This window comes from Numida meleagris, chromosome 4 (assembly GCF_002078875.1).
Source record: "Numida meleagris isolate 19003 breed g44 Domestic line chromosome 4, NumMel1.0, whole genome shotgun sequence".
Lineage (NCBI taxonomy): Eukaryota > Metazoa > Chordata > Aves > Galliformes > Numididae > Numida > Numida meleagris.
This window is the reverse complement of record NC_034412.1, coordinates 95,780,908-95,796,482: the sequence shown is the minus strand read 5'-3', so window position 1 is coordinate 95,796,482 and position 15,575 is coordinate 95,780,908. Positions and strand designations below refer to the sequence as shown.

Here is a 15,575-nt window from a genome sequence, read left to right as displayed (position 1 = left end):
GGGCTGTGCCCACTGCCCTGGGCAACCCGTTCCATGCCCACCGCCCTCTGGGGCAGAGCCTTTTCCTCACAACCAGCCTGATCTTCCCCTGACATGGCTGAGGGCATCTCAGTGACACAGCCATGGACATCTCTGTGCTACAGCCGAGGACATCGCAGTGACACGGCTGAAGATATCTAACTGAGATGGCCGAGGACATCTCACTGACGTGGTTGAAGACATCTCACTGACGGGGCTGAGGACATCCCCCTGACACGGCTGAGGAGATGCTGAGGACATCTCACCCGCCCCATGTCTGCCCCGCACCCATTGGCAGCAGATTTAGGGATTTACGCTGCTAATAAGCTAATAAAATCAAAGAGAAGAATCAAAACACAGCGGAAAGAGGCGGACTCGTCTCGCTCTCTGCTCAGGACGAACAACTCCGCTGCTGGAGGAAGGGGAGGACGCGCTCCCCGCGGTCCAGGGACGCACGGCGAAGGGTTCCAAGCACGCCACTGTTTGTTTTTTTTCAAAAAAACCCGTGCTCAAGGGGACGGAAAAACCGCAACCGCAGCCAATCGGGGCCGAGACAACCCGGCAGCCCGCAGGGGGCTCGAGAGGCGGGGGTACGTGTGGCGGGGGCCGAACGCGCCCCTGAGAGGCGGAACGGGCGCTGCGCCGAGGGCAGGCGTTGGATGAGTCCATTCTCCTCGTAGGGAGGGGGGGGGGAGGAAGAAGTCATATTTCCCGCAGTGTTTGTGCCTAGCCGGAGAAATCTTCCGGAGCTGAAGCTGTGCTGAGCACTACAAAGGGAGCGAGGCTGGTGCTGCGCGGCGAGGCGCGGATTACCTGCTTCCCCGCTCTCGCTGTGATTCCCCCCCCTCCTCCCCCCCCCCACACGGCCTGAGGTGGTACGTGCTGGCCGGGGCGGGGCGCAGTGGCCGCAGTGGCCGCAGTGCTGCCGGCTGAGCCGCCCGAGCGCTGCATCGCCGTCGCCATGGCGCTGTGCGGCCGCTCGGCGCTCCTCAGACCGTCCCCGCGTCCCGCAGCGCGCCGTCCCGGGGCCGCCGGGGCCTTCGTCAGGTAGCGGGGCACCCCGCGGGGCTGACACGGGCTGTGACGGGGCGATGGGGAGGGGTTGGGCGGTTGGAGGACTGTGGGAGATGGGGACGGTGGTGTAGAGACCAGAAGCAGAACCAGAACCAGGTGGGACGTGGCGGCAGGAAGGCAGGAATATTCGCTCTTTTAGCTTTATCCTCCCTTTTCTGAACGGGAGAAGGGATGCAGGGCTGTGTTAGGCGCTGGTGTTGGGTTGCCTGGAGTTCAGGTGTCAGCTATCAGTAGGTTACTGGAGCGATGTTTCTTTTTAAAGACTCAAGGTGTGTGTGTGTGTGTGTGTGTTAAGCTATAGTGCATTACCTGACGTGTTTCAGTATCACAAAGAGCAACCTAGGGCAATGACGACTGCAAGCAGCAAGGATTTGTAGTACGCTCTGTGGAAGCGCCCACCGGTGTAAAATCAGATGATAAACTGGGGTGTTGCTTGTAAATTGCACATTGCCACCAAGCAAACAGTTGGCCTTGCTACCTGGCGTTAAAATGGCTGTGTAGTAGCTCTAGGCTTTGAGTTTTGCTCAGGAAGGGAATAAAAGCTCTTTTGCTTTTCAGACAGCGTGCTCGTGAAGTGAGAAATTCGGTGCTAAGAGAAATGGAGGTCATTCTGTTTGCCTGAAATACGTGAATATGGCTGCTGGGTGATGGCTGTGTTCCTTCTCAGCCTGTAGTTAGAAGGTGAATTGATCACGGGAGGGAAGGAAAAACGGGGAGAACCGACCATTTTCAAATAGATATATTGTAATGAATAAGTTCATTGTGTGCTTGTTTAGAAAGAGCGTGGAATTTGTTTCTAGCCGGAGAGCGTCTCACAATTCACGATCAGTAGCAGAACACCCCAACAGGCAGACAAAAAAAAGAAACCAACCTGGAAGAGAAAATGGTTTCCACTCATGCCCCTTCCTTTTCTGAGCGATTTCTGTAATTTGAGATCCTGTTTCAGAGTTGTCATGAGAACGTTCCGTGAACATCTGCAAGCTTTCGAGCTCCGCTGGGAGATCCAGACAGCATCTGCAATTTGGCGTGTTTGGAGGAGGCATGTCATCTGTTCTGTTTTTTTTTTTTTATTTTTTTTCCTTCCTCCCCTCTCCAGCGTTGCTTCATGTGCAGTCTTTTTGCAGCCCAGATGGAGGCAGGGAGGTCGGCGTTTGCAATAAATTTCCCGAGCACTCAGCAGATACCAGGCAGTTAATAAAAATAACTTAAAACAAAACAATCCGTTACCCTCCCTTCCTCCCCACCCCCCCCAAGTCCCAAACTGGAATGGAAAAATTCTTAAGACTATATAAAGAATAGAGAAACGGACGGAGATAATTCTTGGAGTTCTTCCATGTGCTTCAGAGTTTTGGTGTGCTTTATGATACGTTGGGAGCTGGTGTTGAGCACGGGGACCCTAAGCATTGTAACAACAAAAGGAAGAACGAAAGTTTTGCAAAAAAAAAAGAAAAAAAAAAAAGAGGAAAAAAACCCTTAACTAAAAGATGAGTAATGCCCAAAGAAGGATATGCCTTTTTAGAAGATGATGTCATGCTTCGTGTGTCTGTGTTTTGCAGAGGATGGGAGTTTTAATTGAGAATACATGCGTTTCTGAACTAAACTTCCATTCAATGCGCTGGTTAAATATCGCCATCGAAAATCGATGCGAGCTTGTTAAATTGGTGTTACTTTTGTGTAAAACAGAGTGGGCAGATCCCCATCGTTAGTTACCCACGTTTGTAACAGATGCACAGCAAGAGCTGATCTGCATTATGTGTGGGGAAGTGCAAAATGAGTACTTGGGTTCATTTTACATTGTCTCTGCCTATACACCTAATGGTATTGTCCTCCAAGCATTCTGGTTTTAATCACCGAGTGGTGAAGTGTGTGGGTTTTTTCCTGCAGCTTTAGAGGAGCAGTCAGTGGAGTGTTTGGGAGCCTGGTGCTGCAGGAGTGGAAGAGCTGTTGTGGTTTCCCAACCAATTTTAGCTGAGGACATCTCCGTGTTGAAAGATTAACAGTTTGTATCCATGTGTTCCTCGCGTGATTATGCCGGGGTTCAGGATTTGTAATAGCTTGTTTCACCCAATTATTTTTAATCATAGAATGGCTTGGGTTGGAAGGGACCCCAAGGATCATCAAGTTCCAATCCCTCACCACAGGCAGGGCCTCCAAGAGAGGGTTTTTGTTTTTAAGGAGCTCTCTGTGTTTTAGCTATGCAAAGAAGGACCTCAAGTTTGAGGGATGAAGGAGAGGATGAAGAGAAGTTCCCAAATTTCACAGAATTTACGTAGCTTCCTACCATACTGGAGAAGTAAGGCGTCTTAGGGTCTGACTGCCAGGCTGGGACCAAAGTTGGAAGGGATGTGGAGCTATATGGTTGATAGAAGTGGAAGGATAGGGTAAGAAGAAAGAGTTGCCAAGGAGAGGGGCAAAGCTATGATGTGAACTCAGCTGTATGTGGTGCTCCAGCCCTTGGAGGTCATTGAGCTCGAGCTGACGGACCATTGTGGTTTGCTGTTGTGTGGCCACATGGCTCCAGTGATGGGCTCTGGAAGTGAATTCAGTCTTAGGGAAGTAAATTTAGTTTTGTGGCACTTGTGCTTTCTGCTGAAGGGCATGCGGCTCGCCCCGTCTACCTGAGCAAAGGTTGGCTAAGGGCAGAGCAACCAGACTTGAGCTGCTTCGCTTCCTCAGATATTGTCACTTTCTTAGGCGATACATTTCTGGGAGGGAATAGCTGGCATTCCCAGGGGCACGCTGCAATTTAAGAATGTGGAAATACAGAGTTGGCCTTCACAAATGAGGCTGCGAAGCGAGGCATCGTGGCCGCAGGTCTAGCTGGCACCTACACAGGAGTAGATGATGGGCAGCTATTTGATTGTGCCCATGGAAGAAGTTCACTTGGCTTCCAGCCCGTTAGCTGCTGCTGGGGCTTCCAGTTGCATTGTGGCCACGCTGGCATGTTTCTGCTTGGCACTTGCATTGAGTTGAAGTCTCTTCCTCCACATCCAATTTAAATACTAATTAATTTACATTGTTGAGCGTACTAAGTGTTTCCAAAGGTGCCGGGTCTCCTATTTGCAATGAAATTGCCTGTGTTCCTTGTAGAGAAGCTCTGGGAATAGATGGGAAGTCATCACGTGTTTAAGGTGAGCGGACTCCATTGTCTTTTGTGCAGTAAAACAGAATTAATTGAGCGAATTAAGAAGAGAGGGGGGGGAAAAAAAGGTCATATTGAAGCAGGCTATTAAATTTCAAATAAACTGCTTGTGAAAATGATGAATTTCTGAGAGCCTTTAGCTCGGCCTCGCTTCTGATTTCTCTTTTCGTTACATATCTTAAGGTGATGATTGTGTCAGACTGTGGGAAATCCAGTGCCCCGCTCGGAAAATAACAGTGTTTCTGGTTGACATCAGGAGGTCAGCAAAAAGCCTTGCGAAGAACAAACTTGATTTATTTTATTTCTGGCGAGTAGAGTGGAAACAGATGGTGGTAGCAGCCAGCTCACTATAGGAGTGAGAGCCGGGAGAAAGGAGGAGCCATTCTTTCTTTCCTTTGTATTTCCATTGAGTTAAAACCGTATCTTTCTTAGGTAGCCAGCCTGCATCTATTCAAGTCATCCTCTGGAGGTGAACCTTGCTAACGTGAAGGTTTGCACGGTCTCCCCAGGGGTGTCTCAGTGTCCCCCCCGTGTTGCCTGCTCTCTGTGGAGGCTTTATCACGTGTGGGTTTTTAGCCTTTGTGGGGGAGGAGTGTAACATCTGCCAATCTGGAGCAAAACACGCTCAGCTCGACGCTGCCCTGAAATCACATCCATCACCCCAACGGCGCAGCAACCACAGCTGTGCCATCCCAGACACTGACAGGGATCAACCCGGAATCAATAGGGGATCGATGCTGATAGAGCTGCATTCGTGCCACTGGGTTACAAGAAGAGAAGAAGCTTGTGCACAGAACGAATTCAGCTGGCAGCAAGGAGTGCGGAAAAGCGCCGTGGAGGCGTTAATTAAACGGATGTTGAATACTGCGTGGTGTCATTTTGAAAACCTATTTGCTTTTTTTTCTGATTGAGGAAGGCACAGTTATTAATTCTGTTCATTTGCCGGCGTGCACAGCTTGTGTCTGTTACCAGGTTGTGAGAGGCTGTGCTGTTACAAAGCGAGGGATTTTGCATAATCGGTACGAAGACGTGTGAACAGATGAGCATTTCTAATTCTTAGAAGTTAATGATTGTCAGTTTTCTTCCCTTTTATTTATTTATTTATTTATTTATTTATTGGCATCTACTCCAAGATCAGTGGAAGATCAAGCCAGCACAGTAACAAACCATTTCTTAATTGGCCTAAGCACACGGTATCGCCAGATGCTGCCCCACACTGTGGCTTGCCTTCTGACCCCCCTTCATCAGCAGTCAGGTCAGCTTGCTGATGGCTGAAAGCATTATATATATATTTTTTTTTAAATCCTGGTCTAACGTTTGTTTGGATCCATAAGCTCATCTGACTTGACACGTGGCTTCAAGATACAAAGGCAACGAGAAGGGCGAGACAGAACGAGGGCTCTCATTCTGGTGTAAAGCAAGGTAGAAATTGCATTTTCTGTTTAAAAACTGTGTAGTGGAAAAATTCTCTCTTCACCTACATCAGCTCCTTACCCATTTTGGAAGCCCGGCTGTCTGTGCTTGCCTTCTGGGCATGTTTGCAGTAGGCATAGTTAAATAACTTGCAGCTCAGGTCTTGTCCGAAGCTTGCTGAAGCCCAAGAATGAGGGATTGCCTTAGAAGGGCTCGGTAAGTTGTGCTTTCAAATGTGTCTAATGCTCATCTTCAGCATCGAGCTGCTGTAACATGAAGCTGTGGTTGCTTATCAATAAAAGTCTTTTACAGTGAGGGTGGTGAGGCACTGGAACAGGCTGCCCAGAGATGTGGTTGATGCCCCGTCCCTGGAGACTTTCAAGGCTAGGTTGGATCAGGCCCTGGGCATCCTGACCTGGCTGTGGTGTCCCTGTTCACTGAAGGGGAGTCGGTCTAGATGGCTTTCAGAGGTCCAATCCAACCCTAAGGATTCTATATGGAGATCAGAGCCCTGTGTTCCAAGATTGCATCCCAAAACCCAAAGGCTCGTGCTGCTCAACAAAGGTCCTTCTTCATTGCTTCTGTTTGAAATCATGTTTCTGGGGCAAAATGGAAGACTCAGTACTCAATATACAGCACCCACTTTGGAGGTGGGAAAAGTCAGGGCTTTTTGTTCCCAGGACCGCTGCTTTGTTTTTGTCAGATGACTGCTTAATGTGCAATGCAAGAAACTGCCATTTTTTTCTCTGACTTCATGCACGGTCCAGCCCGTATTGTTTAAAAGTGTGCAGTGAGAGTTCTAACGATTCCCTTCAGTATTTCTGAATAACGTCTTTCTTCGGACACAGAAGTTGCCTGTTTTTAATGTCAGCCTCTCAATGTAATGATTGATACACACTTGAAATGATGCTGAAAATATCTCTGAAGGAGCTTTTTCAAAGATTCCTTTCATGGAAACCACCTCTTTAACCGAGGCAAGGGAAAGTGTCCTGCTGAAGGCTGTTGAATATTAGAGGTTGAAATAAATGTCTACGGTCTTCCATTTTGTTATGAAATAACATATAATCTGAGCTGTATGTTTCCCTTTCGTGCTCTTTGCTGCTCGTTGCATGGGCTCGTAATGCTCCTTTTTCTCGACAGATGAGAAACCTGTTTTATCAGGTCTTCCTTTTGTCAGGCTTGAGTGTGTCAATCAATCAAGGCAAATCTGTCTTTGGCTGAAGGTCTGATGACCCTTGCCTTGAGAGCTGAACTCAGGTAGCACAGGGGCTTTTGAGTTTGCCCTCTGAGAGGAGTTTGTTGAACATCTACTGCTTGTGCCTTCAGTTCCAAAGCACTCACTTTTTATTTTTTGGAAGTATCTGAGGGTGGTCTGTCCTTTGCTGTTAGTGTGGGTGTTGGAAATGGCAACTTAGATGAGGTATAACGTACATCTTTCAGCTCTTTTCTGTCTTTCAGAGAAAGCAGAGTGTGGTAATTGTAGTCTCACTGAAAGGATCTGTTTGCTTTTTACTGAAGTAACTATGAAAATAAGAATACTTGATGGTGCTTGATGCTTATTTGGGCGTATCATAAATTTAGCTCAATTTAAGAGCTGAAGGGAACCTGGGAAAGGTTATGGAAACGTTCCAGATATCTCATTGGGTATAGAGGGGAAGAAGTTCTTGCTAATTTGCATTATGCACTCTGTAGTGTGGTTTATATCGACTGGAAACCCGGTAATGTAAATGAAGTTTGTTACTATGTCTTGCAGAAACAAATCTGTGGTAAAAAAAGTTTGGTTCTTTTTGAGATGAGCTTTTGTTGTGGGAGCATTGGCTTCCAGTTTTCCCAGCGTGGACTAAGTAAATCTTAGTGACAGTTACTACACTTAGTAGATAAACAGGGTGGGAGTGGTCTGATGGTGCTGGGGGTGTTGGAGTTCTCCTCCAGCTTCTGCAAACTACAGGTTCTAGTTTTCTCTTTAAGGACCAATTCTCTTTCTTTTGCAGCTGCAGCCGCCTGCGAAACATCCAGAGCATCCTGACGCAAAGCAGCAAGTCTCAACCTGATGGAATCCTTTGCATTTTAGGTTTGTGTTACTTCCCCTCCCACCCCCCTTCTCCTCATTGTATTGATAAAGATGCCGTGAGTTTCAGAAACAGTAACATAATCTCCTTTTCCTGCCCTTTGTTCTTCAGCAAAAGGGCATCTATCTGATAATTAAACTCCCTCCTCCCTAAAACAGTTCTTAGGCCTAGTAACTAATTTCAGGCGTGCTCGCTGCAGTAATAATAATAATAATATCAATGCTCTTTTCCAAGCCTTGAGAAAATTCAGTGGCTGAAGGGAAGAGAGAATCTTTCTCCATGTCCAGACTGAAAGGAAGATGGGAGAACTTAAACCTTTTGGGGACAGAAAGTCAGCTATCCAGGCGGTGTTTTGGTTCCATCTGGTGCTTGGTGTAAAAGGTGAAGGCTGCTGTGTTGCAGCTGGTTCCTTCATGAATGCAGGGAAGTGGAAGGGACTGGAGAGGACCCTGTGAGTGCCAGAGTTAGTAATGATGATGTGCAGGGTTATGGAGAATGGTGGTTGAGGACAAGCTTGGCACTTCTCCCTGCTTGGCTTACAGGGGGGAAAGAAAAATTGCGAAGTCGACAGTTGTTAAAAGCTGATTTTAGGAGGAGTAGTGGTTCAGAATGCATCTAAAGAGTTGCTTGAGAAACCTGGGAAGGAGTTACAAGGTAAGTGGTGACGTATCAACAGCGTGTGGTTCTGGGGGCAGGGGAGATGGGCCATACAGAACAAAGCTGCAAGAAAAGTAACGTTTTTAGACCTATAAAGGTGGCTGTGTCAATGAAAATTATACGAGATAAAGAGCTTGGTTTTGCTTTTGATGCCAGCCTAATTTCCTAAGTACTTCAAGTTGTGCCATCTCTTCCATTGGCTCCGCATTACTCTCTGACTATGGGTAATGCTGAAGCTGCAATAAGTCCCAAACAAAAGCTTGACCTGTTCTAGGAAAAACATCACAGTTAAAAGGAATCTCTGTGTAAGCCACAGAGCAATGTGGAATGTTTAAGACCATGCATAAGGCCATACCCCTTAATAAGCATTTCTGTTATAGAAGTATAGGAAGTGTTTTGTTGTTAGACTTGTGCTCTGCATTAATCTCTTTCTGCACCCACAATGAGACCGTTGTCTGATCTGACCTGTCTAATGCAGTCTGCAGAATTTCTCACATAACTTCTGGTTAAGCAAGAATGTCTCTCTTACAAATGCTTTAAATCAGCCTTCAAATTCACACTTGGCCTGACAAAAATGTCTTGATTCCTCTTGACGTGCGTGCAAAGCGGATAATCTTACACTTTTTCTTTTTAAACAGTCAGCACACGTTATATTTCACCTGGCTATATTTAATGACCTGGGCTTAATGGACTCTCCCCTCCCCCCCCAGCTTTAGTTTGGCTAATTGCAAATAATCCTGGGGCTGATATTCTGAAGTACTGAATGGTGGCATTCCTGCACTCTTTGCTGGGGACAGAAGACATTGCAAGTGACGGGGAAAAAGGAATGTGGAGGTCAGGAGAGAAGAGATCTGTGTCAGATGTGTCTTTAAAAAGCTCAGTGGGGCTGTGTTGCTGTTCAAGTCGTTAAGAAAACAGCGTATAGGGCTGCCTAAATTGCGCTGTCATCTTCTTTTTAGTGCTGGTGTTTCTCACAATTTACCTTTCAGCAGATTTGCAGCTCTCCATGAAGTTGATCTGGTTCCCAAGGATGCGTGTTTGATTCCAGTAGGTTGTGTCTGTAAATCTGCCTGTCGGTCGTAGCTCTTCCGATGGATCTGTAGTTTGACCTACAGTGTAGAGAAGTCCAATTTTCTGGGCCTCAACGTCTACTTTTCATGTCCTCTTCAGGGACAGTAAATTCTTGCGTGGCAGTTCCACAGCTGGGTGATGGTTTTGAGTGGCTGGCAGGAGGTGACCTGTCCGTTCTTTCCAGCCTCATCTTCCTGTACCCCTGCGGGTGTTCAGCGTGTTGCAGAACAACTCTTGGTTGTGTTGCAGAAGGGCATGCCACAAATGCTTGGCAGGGACGCACTTCTTCTCCCTCTGGGTTGTTTTTGTCAGCTTAGCAACTGGGAAATGGCATAGATGGGAGATGGCAGAGCTGAATAACCTTTTGTTGCAGAAAAGGGAGACTCAATCTGTCCCTAGTCTGCTCCCCTTATTTATTGATGGATTGATTGATTTTTGGCGTCAGTTCTGGTGCTTTTCTCATGTCTTGCACCCAGTACATCTTGCCGAGCCGACATGCTTTCCGTACCTGCCTGGGCATCAGACTTTGGTGAACTGAATCAGCTCGGAGAGGCCAGATAAGGACTGGCTGCAGCACTGGCTCCTGGGGCAGCAGCGGGCTGCTGGCCTGAGTCACTGTCTAGCAACGCCCTTGTGATGAGTTGGGAGCAGGGATTGCTAAATTTGCAGCTCAGCTGGAGCCAGGCGTGGGGGTTTCCTAGTTACTGGCCTTCCCCATTGTTCTCTTGAGGGCTCCTGATAGACTTTTTGGATGCATCTTATCTTTGTCATTGTTTCGTTTCCTGTTTGTTTCCCACCGGCTGTATCTGTTCCTTTAACTCCATCTGCCTCTGCAGAATTGTGCTAAAGCCACAGAATGAAAAATCCTGGCTCAGTAAGAGCTGGTGCATGCGGATGCTTCTCTCAAACTCTTCTAGTGATGACTCCATCTTTTTAATAAGGACATTTCTCGTTTTTCTTCTGATATTTTGTTTTTTCAGACTTCTTATTCCTCCTTTTTCCCTACTAACTCTGCTGCTCTCTTCGCCTGATGCTCAGCACCTTGGCTCCTCAGGCCTTGGAGACTGTAGTTGTGAGCCTGGCTGGCTGGAAGTGGCCGTGACGTTTGCCCCTTTTCCTTTGTTCAGCCCATAGTTGGGGATATCTTGTCAGATTAACGTTGGGTATGGTAAGGGATGTTTGCTTGTGAAACATTAGTAATGCCCCTTGCAGAACAACTGATCTCCCAGCTTGCTGCCTCTGAAGGGGACCATCCCAACTCCCACTTTGTTCCCAGTTGATGGCTCATCCGATGGCCTTCAAAAGATGCTTCAGTTAGGCAAGTCAGCAGTAAACCAGATTATCTTCAGGGCATTGTGCGTGCTAGCTTTCAAATGCTATCGCAGATTTCAAGGTGACTGATTACATTTAAATAGTTCTCAAGAGCAATGGGCCGGTTGCTTCCTGGGAGGAAGCACAGAGGACTGGCTCTGAGGATTGTTCAGCTGGGTCGTATTTGTGCCGTGACCTGAGTTCCAGATGGGCTGCCAGGGCTCCCTTTTGTCAGGGGACACCTCCTAAGGTGCAGAATTGCAGCAGCATGGAATGGTTTCAGTTGGGTCATGTAATTCCACTTTGTGTACCGTATATTTTGTCAGGATACCTTTTCGTTATTTGTTAGGAGTTTGCAGTGGCTTTCTGGTGACTCAGGGATTATACTGTAATACTTGCAAGATAATGTTTAATCATGTATTCCAAAGCAGGAGATTTAGGTCACAGGATTAGTTTGTTAGGAAGCTTCAATCAAGAACATATTTGTTAGAAGGAGCACTGCACACAGACAGATGTCAAGTTTGTGTCACTAAAGTTGAAATCCTGTTGCTTCAGAGCACTGCAGACAGACAGACTTTTTTTAAAGCAAGGCCTGTAGATTTAGGTCAAGGGAGGAGTGTGGATATGTAGCAACAAACTTGCAAAAAATCCTTTTTCCTTCCCCTGCTTTTTCCACTATGTTAAACCAGAATGCCCCCTGACTGTGAGAAGGTGTTGGGATAAAACTCCTGTTTAAACAGTTTTCTTCTTTGGGAAGAACACAACCTTCTCAGGTGTGCTGTGTTAAGACAGAGCATCTCACGTGTGCTTTTCCTCTTGCAGGAATAGATAGTCGATACAACGAAGGATGCAGGGAGCTGGCCAACTATCTGCTTTTTGGCTTGTACAATCAGAGTAACAATGACTTTGAAAGAACTGGTTTTCCTGAAGAAGTTCTTGATGGTAAGTAGTGTGTTTGGCATTTTCACCACTTCTTTCCTCTTTCTGGAGACAGGGTGGGTTGGGAAAAGGGACGTAACCTCACTCTAATAGTATGGAAACTTGTTCAGAAACGCTGCCAAAGAGCTCTTGTTTTCAAACGTGCCCCACTCAGATGTTACAAACGTGGAGAAATGCACCCATTATGAGAAGTCCTAGTTCAGTCGTGCTGTGTTTGTACGTTTGTTATCAATTAGTGTGTGATAAACCAGTGGAGCTTTAAAATGCTCTTGTTTTTTTTCTTTTTTTTTTTTTTTACTTGAACATATTTACTCATTTTTGTAATAGTTGAAAGGCGGCCAGTCACTGTGACCCTGGATTATTCCCTTATTTCCACCAAACTTTAAACATCCATCCTGTGTGCTGCGAGGCTAGTTTTCAGTTGGAGAGATCTCCTGATGTAATATCAGGCAAGAGCAGCTGTAGTTTACAATTCTGAGAGCTCTGGGAGTGCTCATCTCTGACACTTTTGGCTTGTCAAAGGACTGGCTGATGCAAGTTCTTTGCAAGAGTTTCAGAAAGAAACCACAATTGTTCTAAACAGTAAAAAAGTACTGTTGTAGTTGGAGCAGTGTATGGCTGCCAACTGTTCCTTTTCAAAAATGAAAAGTGGGGAATGATGGTTTATTTCAATAGTTAAACAGCTTCTTTTAATGAGGTGCAGTATAGGGAAAGTGCTTTCTGTTCAGTTCTTCTGTTCTTTTTGTGGTCGTGCAATGTCGGAGTCCTGATGCTGGAATAATACTTGTTCTGGTTGTTGCAGATATAATCATATTAATAAAACCTGATAGCGTCCATCTGTACTGTAACCCTGTGAACTATAATCATCTTTTGCCATATGTGGCTTACTGGAGGAACTTGCATTTTCACTGCCTAACTGAAAATGAGGTAAGTGGGAAAGGAGTGCAGATAAGAATTGCATTTCAGTAATGCCTTTCTAATGAACTCATTCAGAATGGAACTTTTATTTACATTCCTTCTGGAATTCTTTTTTTCTAGTTCATATTCAATAGGGAATGATCTACACTTATGTATGGATCTTAATTTTTTTTTTTGCCAGTGTTTGCAGGAAAAATATGTTTCAAATACTCTGCATTTGCTGGCACATGAGAAGAAATTGCTCCCCCCACTAATTTACTCTTGTTTTGATATGACTCAATGATCTTTCAATGAGGAAAAACGTGGGCTGTAAGAAATGCAGGATCTGAATCACATACAACAGTCAGCACCATGGTTTCCAGTGATAGCTGTGTTTGCTATCAAAGCAGTGTTTTAATGCATTGTATGCCAGTAGTTTTGGAATATTAGGAAAGGCTGGCTTAGTTAGGCATTTAAAATGAGTAAACTCTATTATCTGTCTTGGTTTTAACTTTCAGCTATTCCTTTCAAGTGGCATTAGTCTCAGCAATGAGAAAGGCTGGGTTATGTCACTGCCTTCAATCAGAATCTGGCTACTGGGTAAAAGTTTGATCTTACACTTAAAAGCCAAGGTATTCTCAGAAAAGCTATGTGTATTGTAGTTCTTGTAGTAATGACAGAGGAGTAAAAAATGGAAATAGTTGCCCTTTCTTATTTTCTGTGGTGAATGACACGAGTGAAGGTGCTTGTAGACAATGAGTTGCTTAGCTGCCAAGGGCTGTGTCACTTCTGTATGGCTGCAGTATTACAAAGCAGCATGCTATTGCCACTGTGTGCTGCTCTGCAGGTAGTTCTGGTGCAGGGTATGAACCTTTTTATTCCAACTGAGACTGGAAGTAGTGTCTATTTAGTCCTACTAAGGCGAGCTTCTTTTTCCCCATTAAATTCTGTTTAGTTGCTTTCCTAAATTAGAGTGATGCTGAAATCTGAGGAGAGCATCTTAGAAGCCTTGATGTAAATGGGTGAAGCTAGTGGAAGAATAAATGGGGAGGTCAGGAGGACAATCATTTTGTTCCTTTGAGCTTCCAGCTTGAAAGTGATGGGGATTGCTATTAATAGTGTTTTTGTGGGGCTGCTTTATAGTGAGATTATATCCCAGATTCGTGGAATAATTTAGGTTAGAAAGGACCTTCAGAAATGATCTTGTCTAACCTCTTGCTTAAGGCAGGGTCAACAATGAGATCAGATCAAGTTTTTATAGCTGAGTGTTGAAAACCTCCAAGGATGACGACAGCAGAACTTCTCTTGGCTGCCTAACTTAGTTGGCTGTCCTAATGGTGGAAAATGGTTCCTTTAGGCCAACCTGAATGTCTTTTGTTTCAAATCTTGCTCTTTGTCATACAGCCTGCAGTGAGAGGAAGCTGTGAGGTGCAACCACAGCCTCGTCTAGATTGAGCAGTAGCAGAATCTCAGCCTCTTCCCCTAGGATGAGTTCTCCATCCCCTTGTTGTGCCTGGTGGCCCTCCACTGAACTTGTTCCGCTTTGTCAGTGTCTTATATACCAGTCCCAAATGGGATTCTGAATAGGGTCCCATGAGTGCTGCGTGGATAATTCCTTGCTGTGAAGATGGAAGCAGCTGAACTGCAGGTTAAAACACGCCACAGCAAAATCTGAAGCCTTGACCTCATAAGGTTTTCCTGTTGTGAAAAACACTGCTGAAAGGATGGAACTTGCAGCACGCCTGAAGGCGGTCAACCATATGTTTTGGAATGAAGAATGGAGGCATTCTTAACACACTGCTGCTAGCATAACTGCAGTCTAAGCTATTTAAAAATAAGCTGCATCTGCTTATGGGCTTTTGTATGATTTGTCGTGGTAAGTAGTCACCTTAGTCACACAGTGCTAGCTTGAAATAATGATACAACTGGAAAGGGAAACTGTACAGAAACAAATGGAGGACTTTGAGATTTCTGACGCTGAAAATACTGGGTTTATTTCACTGCATCACACAGCTCATTCATGCAGCAGCACTTCCTGTCATTTCTTATGTGTAAGAATTGCCAGTTTCCTAGATTACTTCTGAATTACAAAGAACACCCACACAATTAAAAGAACGTTGCTGTGTCGATCTTTAGATACATCCTGTTTACACAAAGATTGCTTGGAGTGGCTTTTAAGCAGCCTTCTTTTTCTTTTTTTTGTCAGTGATAGAAATAACTTTTGCTTGCTTTTCTAAAAGTGGAACATTGCTCTGGAAATAAAGCAAGCAATGCCATACCTGGCTCCGTAGCTCTTGATACATCTAGCAAAACCTTTGCTTCTCCTTCCTTTCTTCTTTCCTGTTTGCCTGTAACTGGGCCATGGGAATTTCAAGCAGTTCAGTAAATCCAAGTCTTGCACCTGGGTCGTGACAATCCCTGCTATCAGCACAAGCTGGGGGATGTAAGGACAGAGCACAGCCCTGCTGAAAAGGACCTGGGGGTACGATGGATGGGAAGCTGGACATAAGCTAGCAATGTACCTTCGCAGCCCGGGAAGCCAACTGTATTCTGGGCTGCATCCAAAGAAGTGTGGCCAGGGTTCTGAGCTGTGGGTGTCCCTGTTCATTGCAGGGGAGTTGGACTAGATGGCCTTTAAGAGTCCCCTCCAGCTCAAACCATCCAACGATTCTAATTAAAGTGGATGTCCTGTCTTAGTGAAAGGAAAAACGTACAGTTGAGGAATGCTCATTTTCAAAATGGCCAAGTAAGGTAGGAGTTGTATAAGCTTTCTGAGTGTCAGGACTGTACTGGTTATAGAACCAGTGCAGTATATATATCTGCAATAATAGATAGCAAGCCTTTAGCATCCTGCCAAAAAAAACAGTTCCTGTTCTGATGGCATTTTATGTTTGGAGAAACTGGCAATTGTTTAGTGCTTGGCTTTGACCTGAAACTTTGATCTGGTTTTTTGAGACTGAGTAAAGAACACATCGTGGAGGAGC

At 45.5% G+C, this 15,575-nt stretch overlaps 1 protein-coding gene across 1 annotated transcript in view; it reads left to right on the top strand.

Annotated features, from left to right (window-relative positions):
* C4H20orf194 (chromosome 4 C20orf194 homolog) overlaps positions 909–15,575 on the top strand; it is a 66,523-nt gene continuing 51,856 nt past the window's right edge. Inside the window, exons 1-4 of the mRNA XM_021394094.1 lie at positions 909–1,065; positions 7,639–7,718; positions 11,578–11,697; positions 12,497–12,621. Of these exons, the coding sequence (XP_021249769.1) occupies positions 980–1,065; positions 7,639–7,718; positions 11,578–11,697; positions 12,497–12,621 (411 nt within the window). The 5' untranslated portion in view covers positions 909–979. The remainder of the gene's footprint in view (positions 1,066–7,638; positions 7,719–11,577; positions 11,698–12,496; positions 12,622–15,575) is intronic.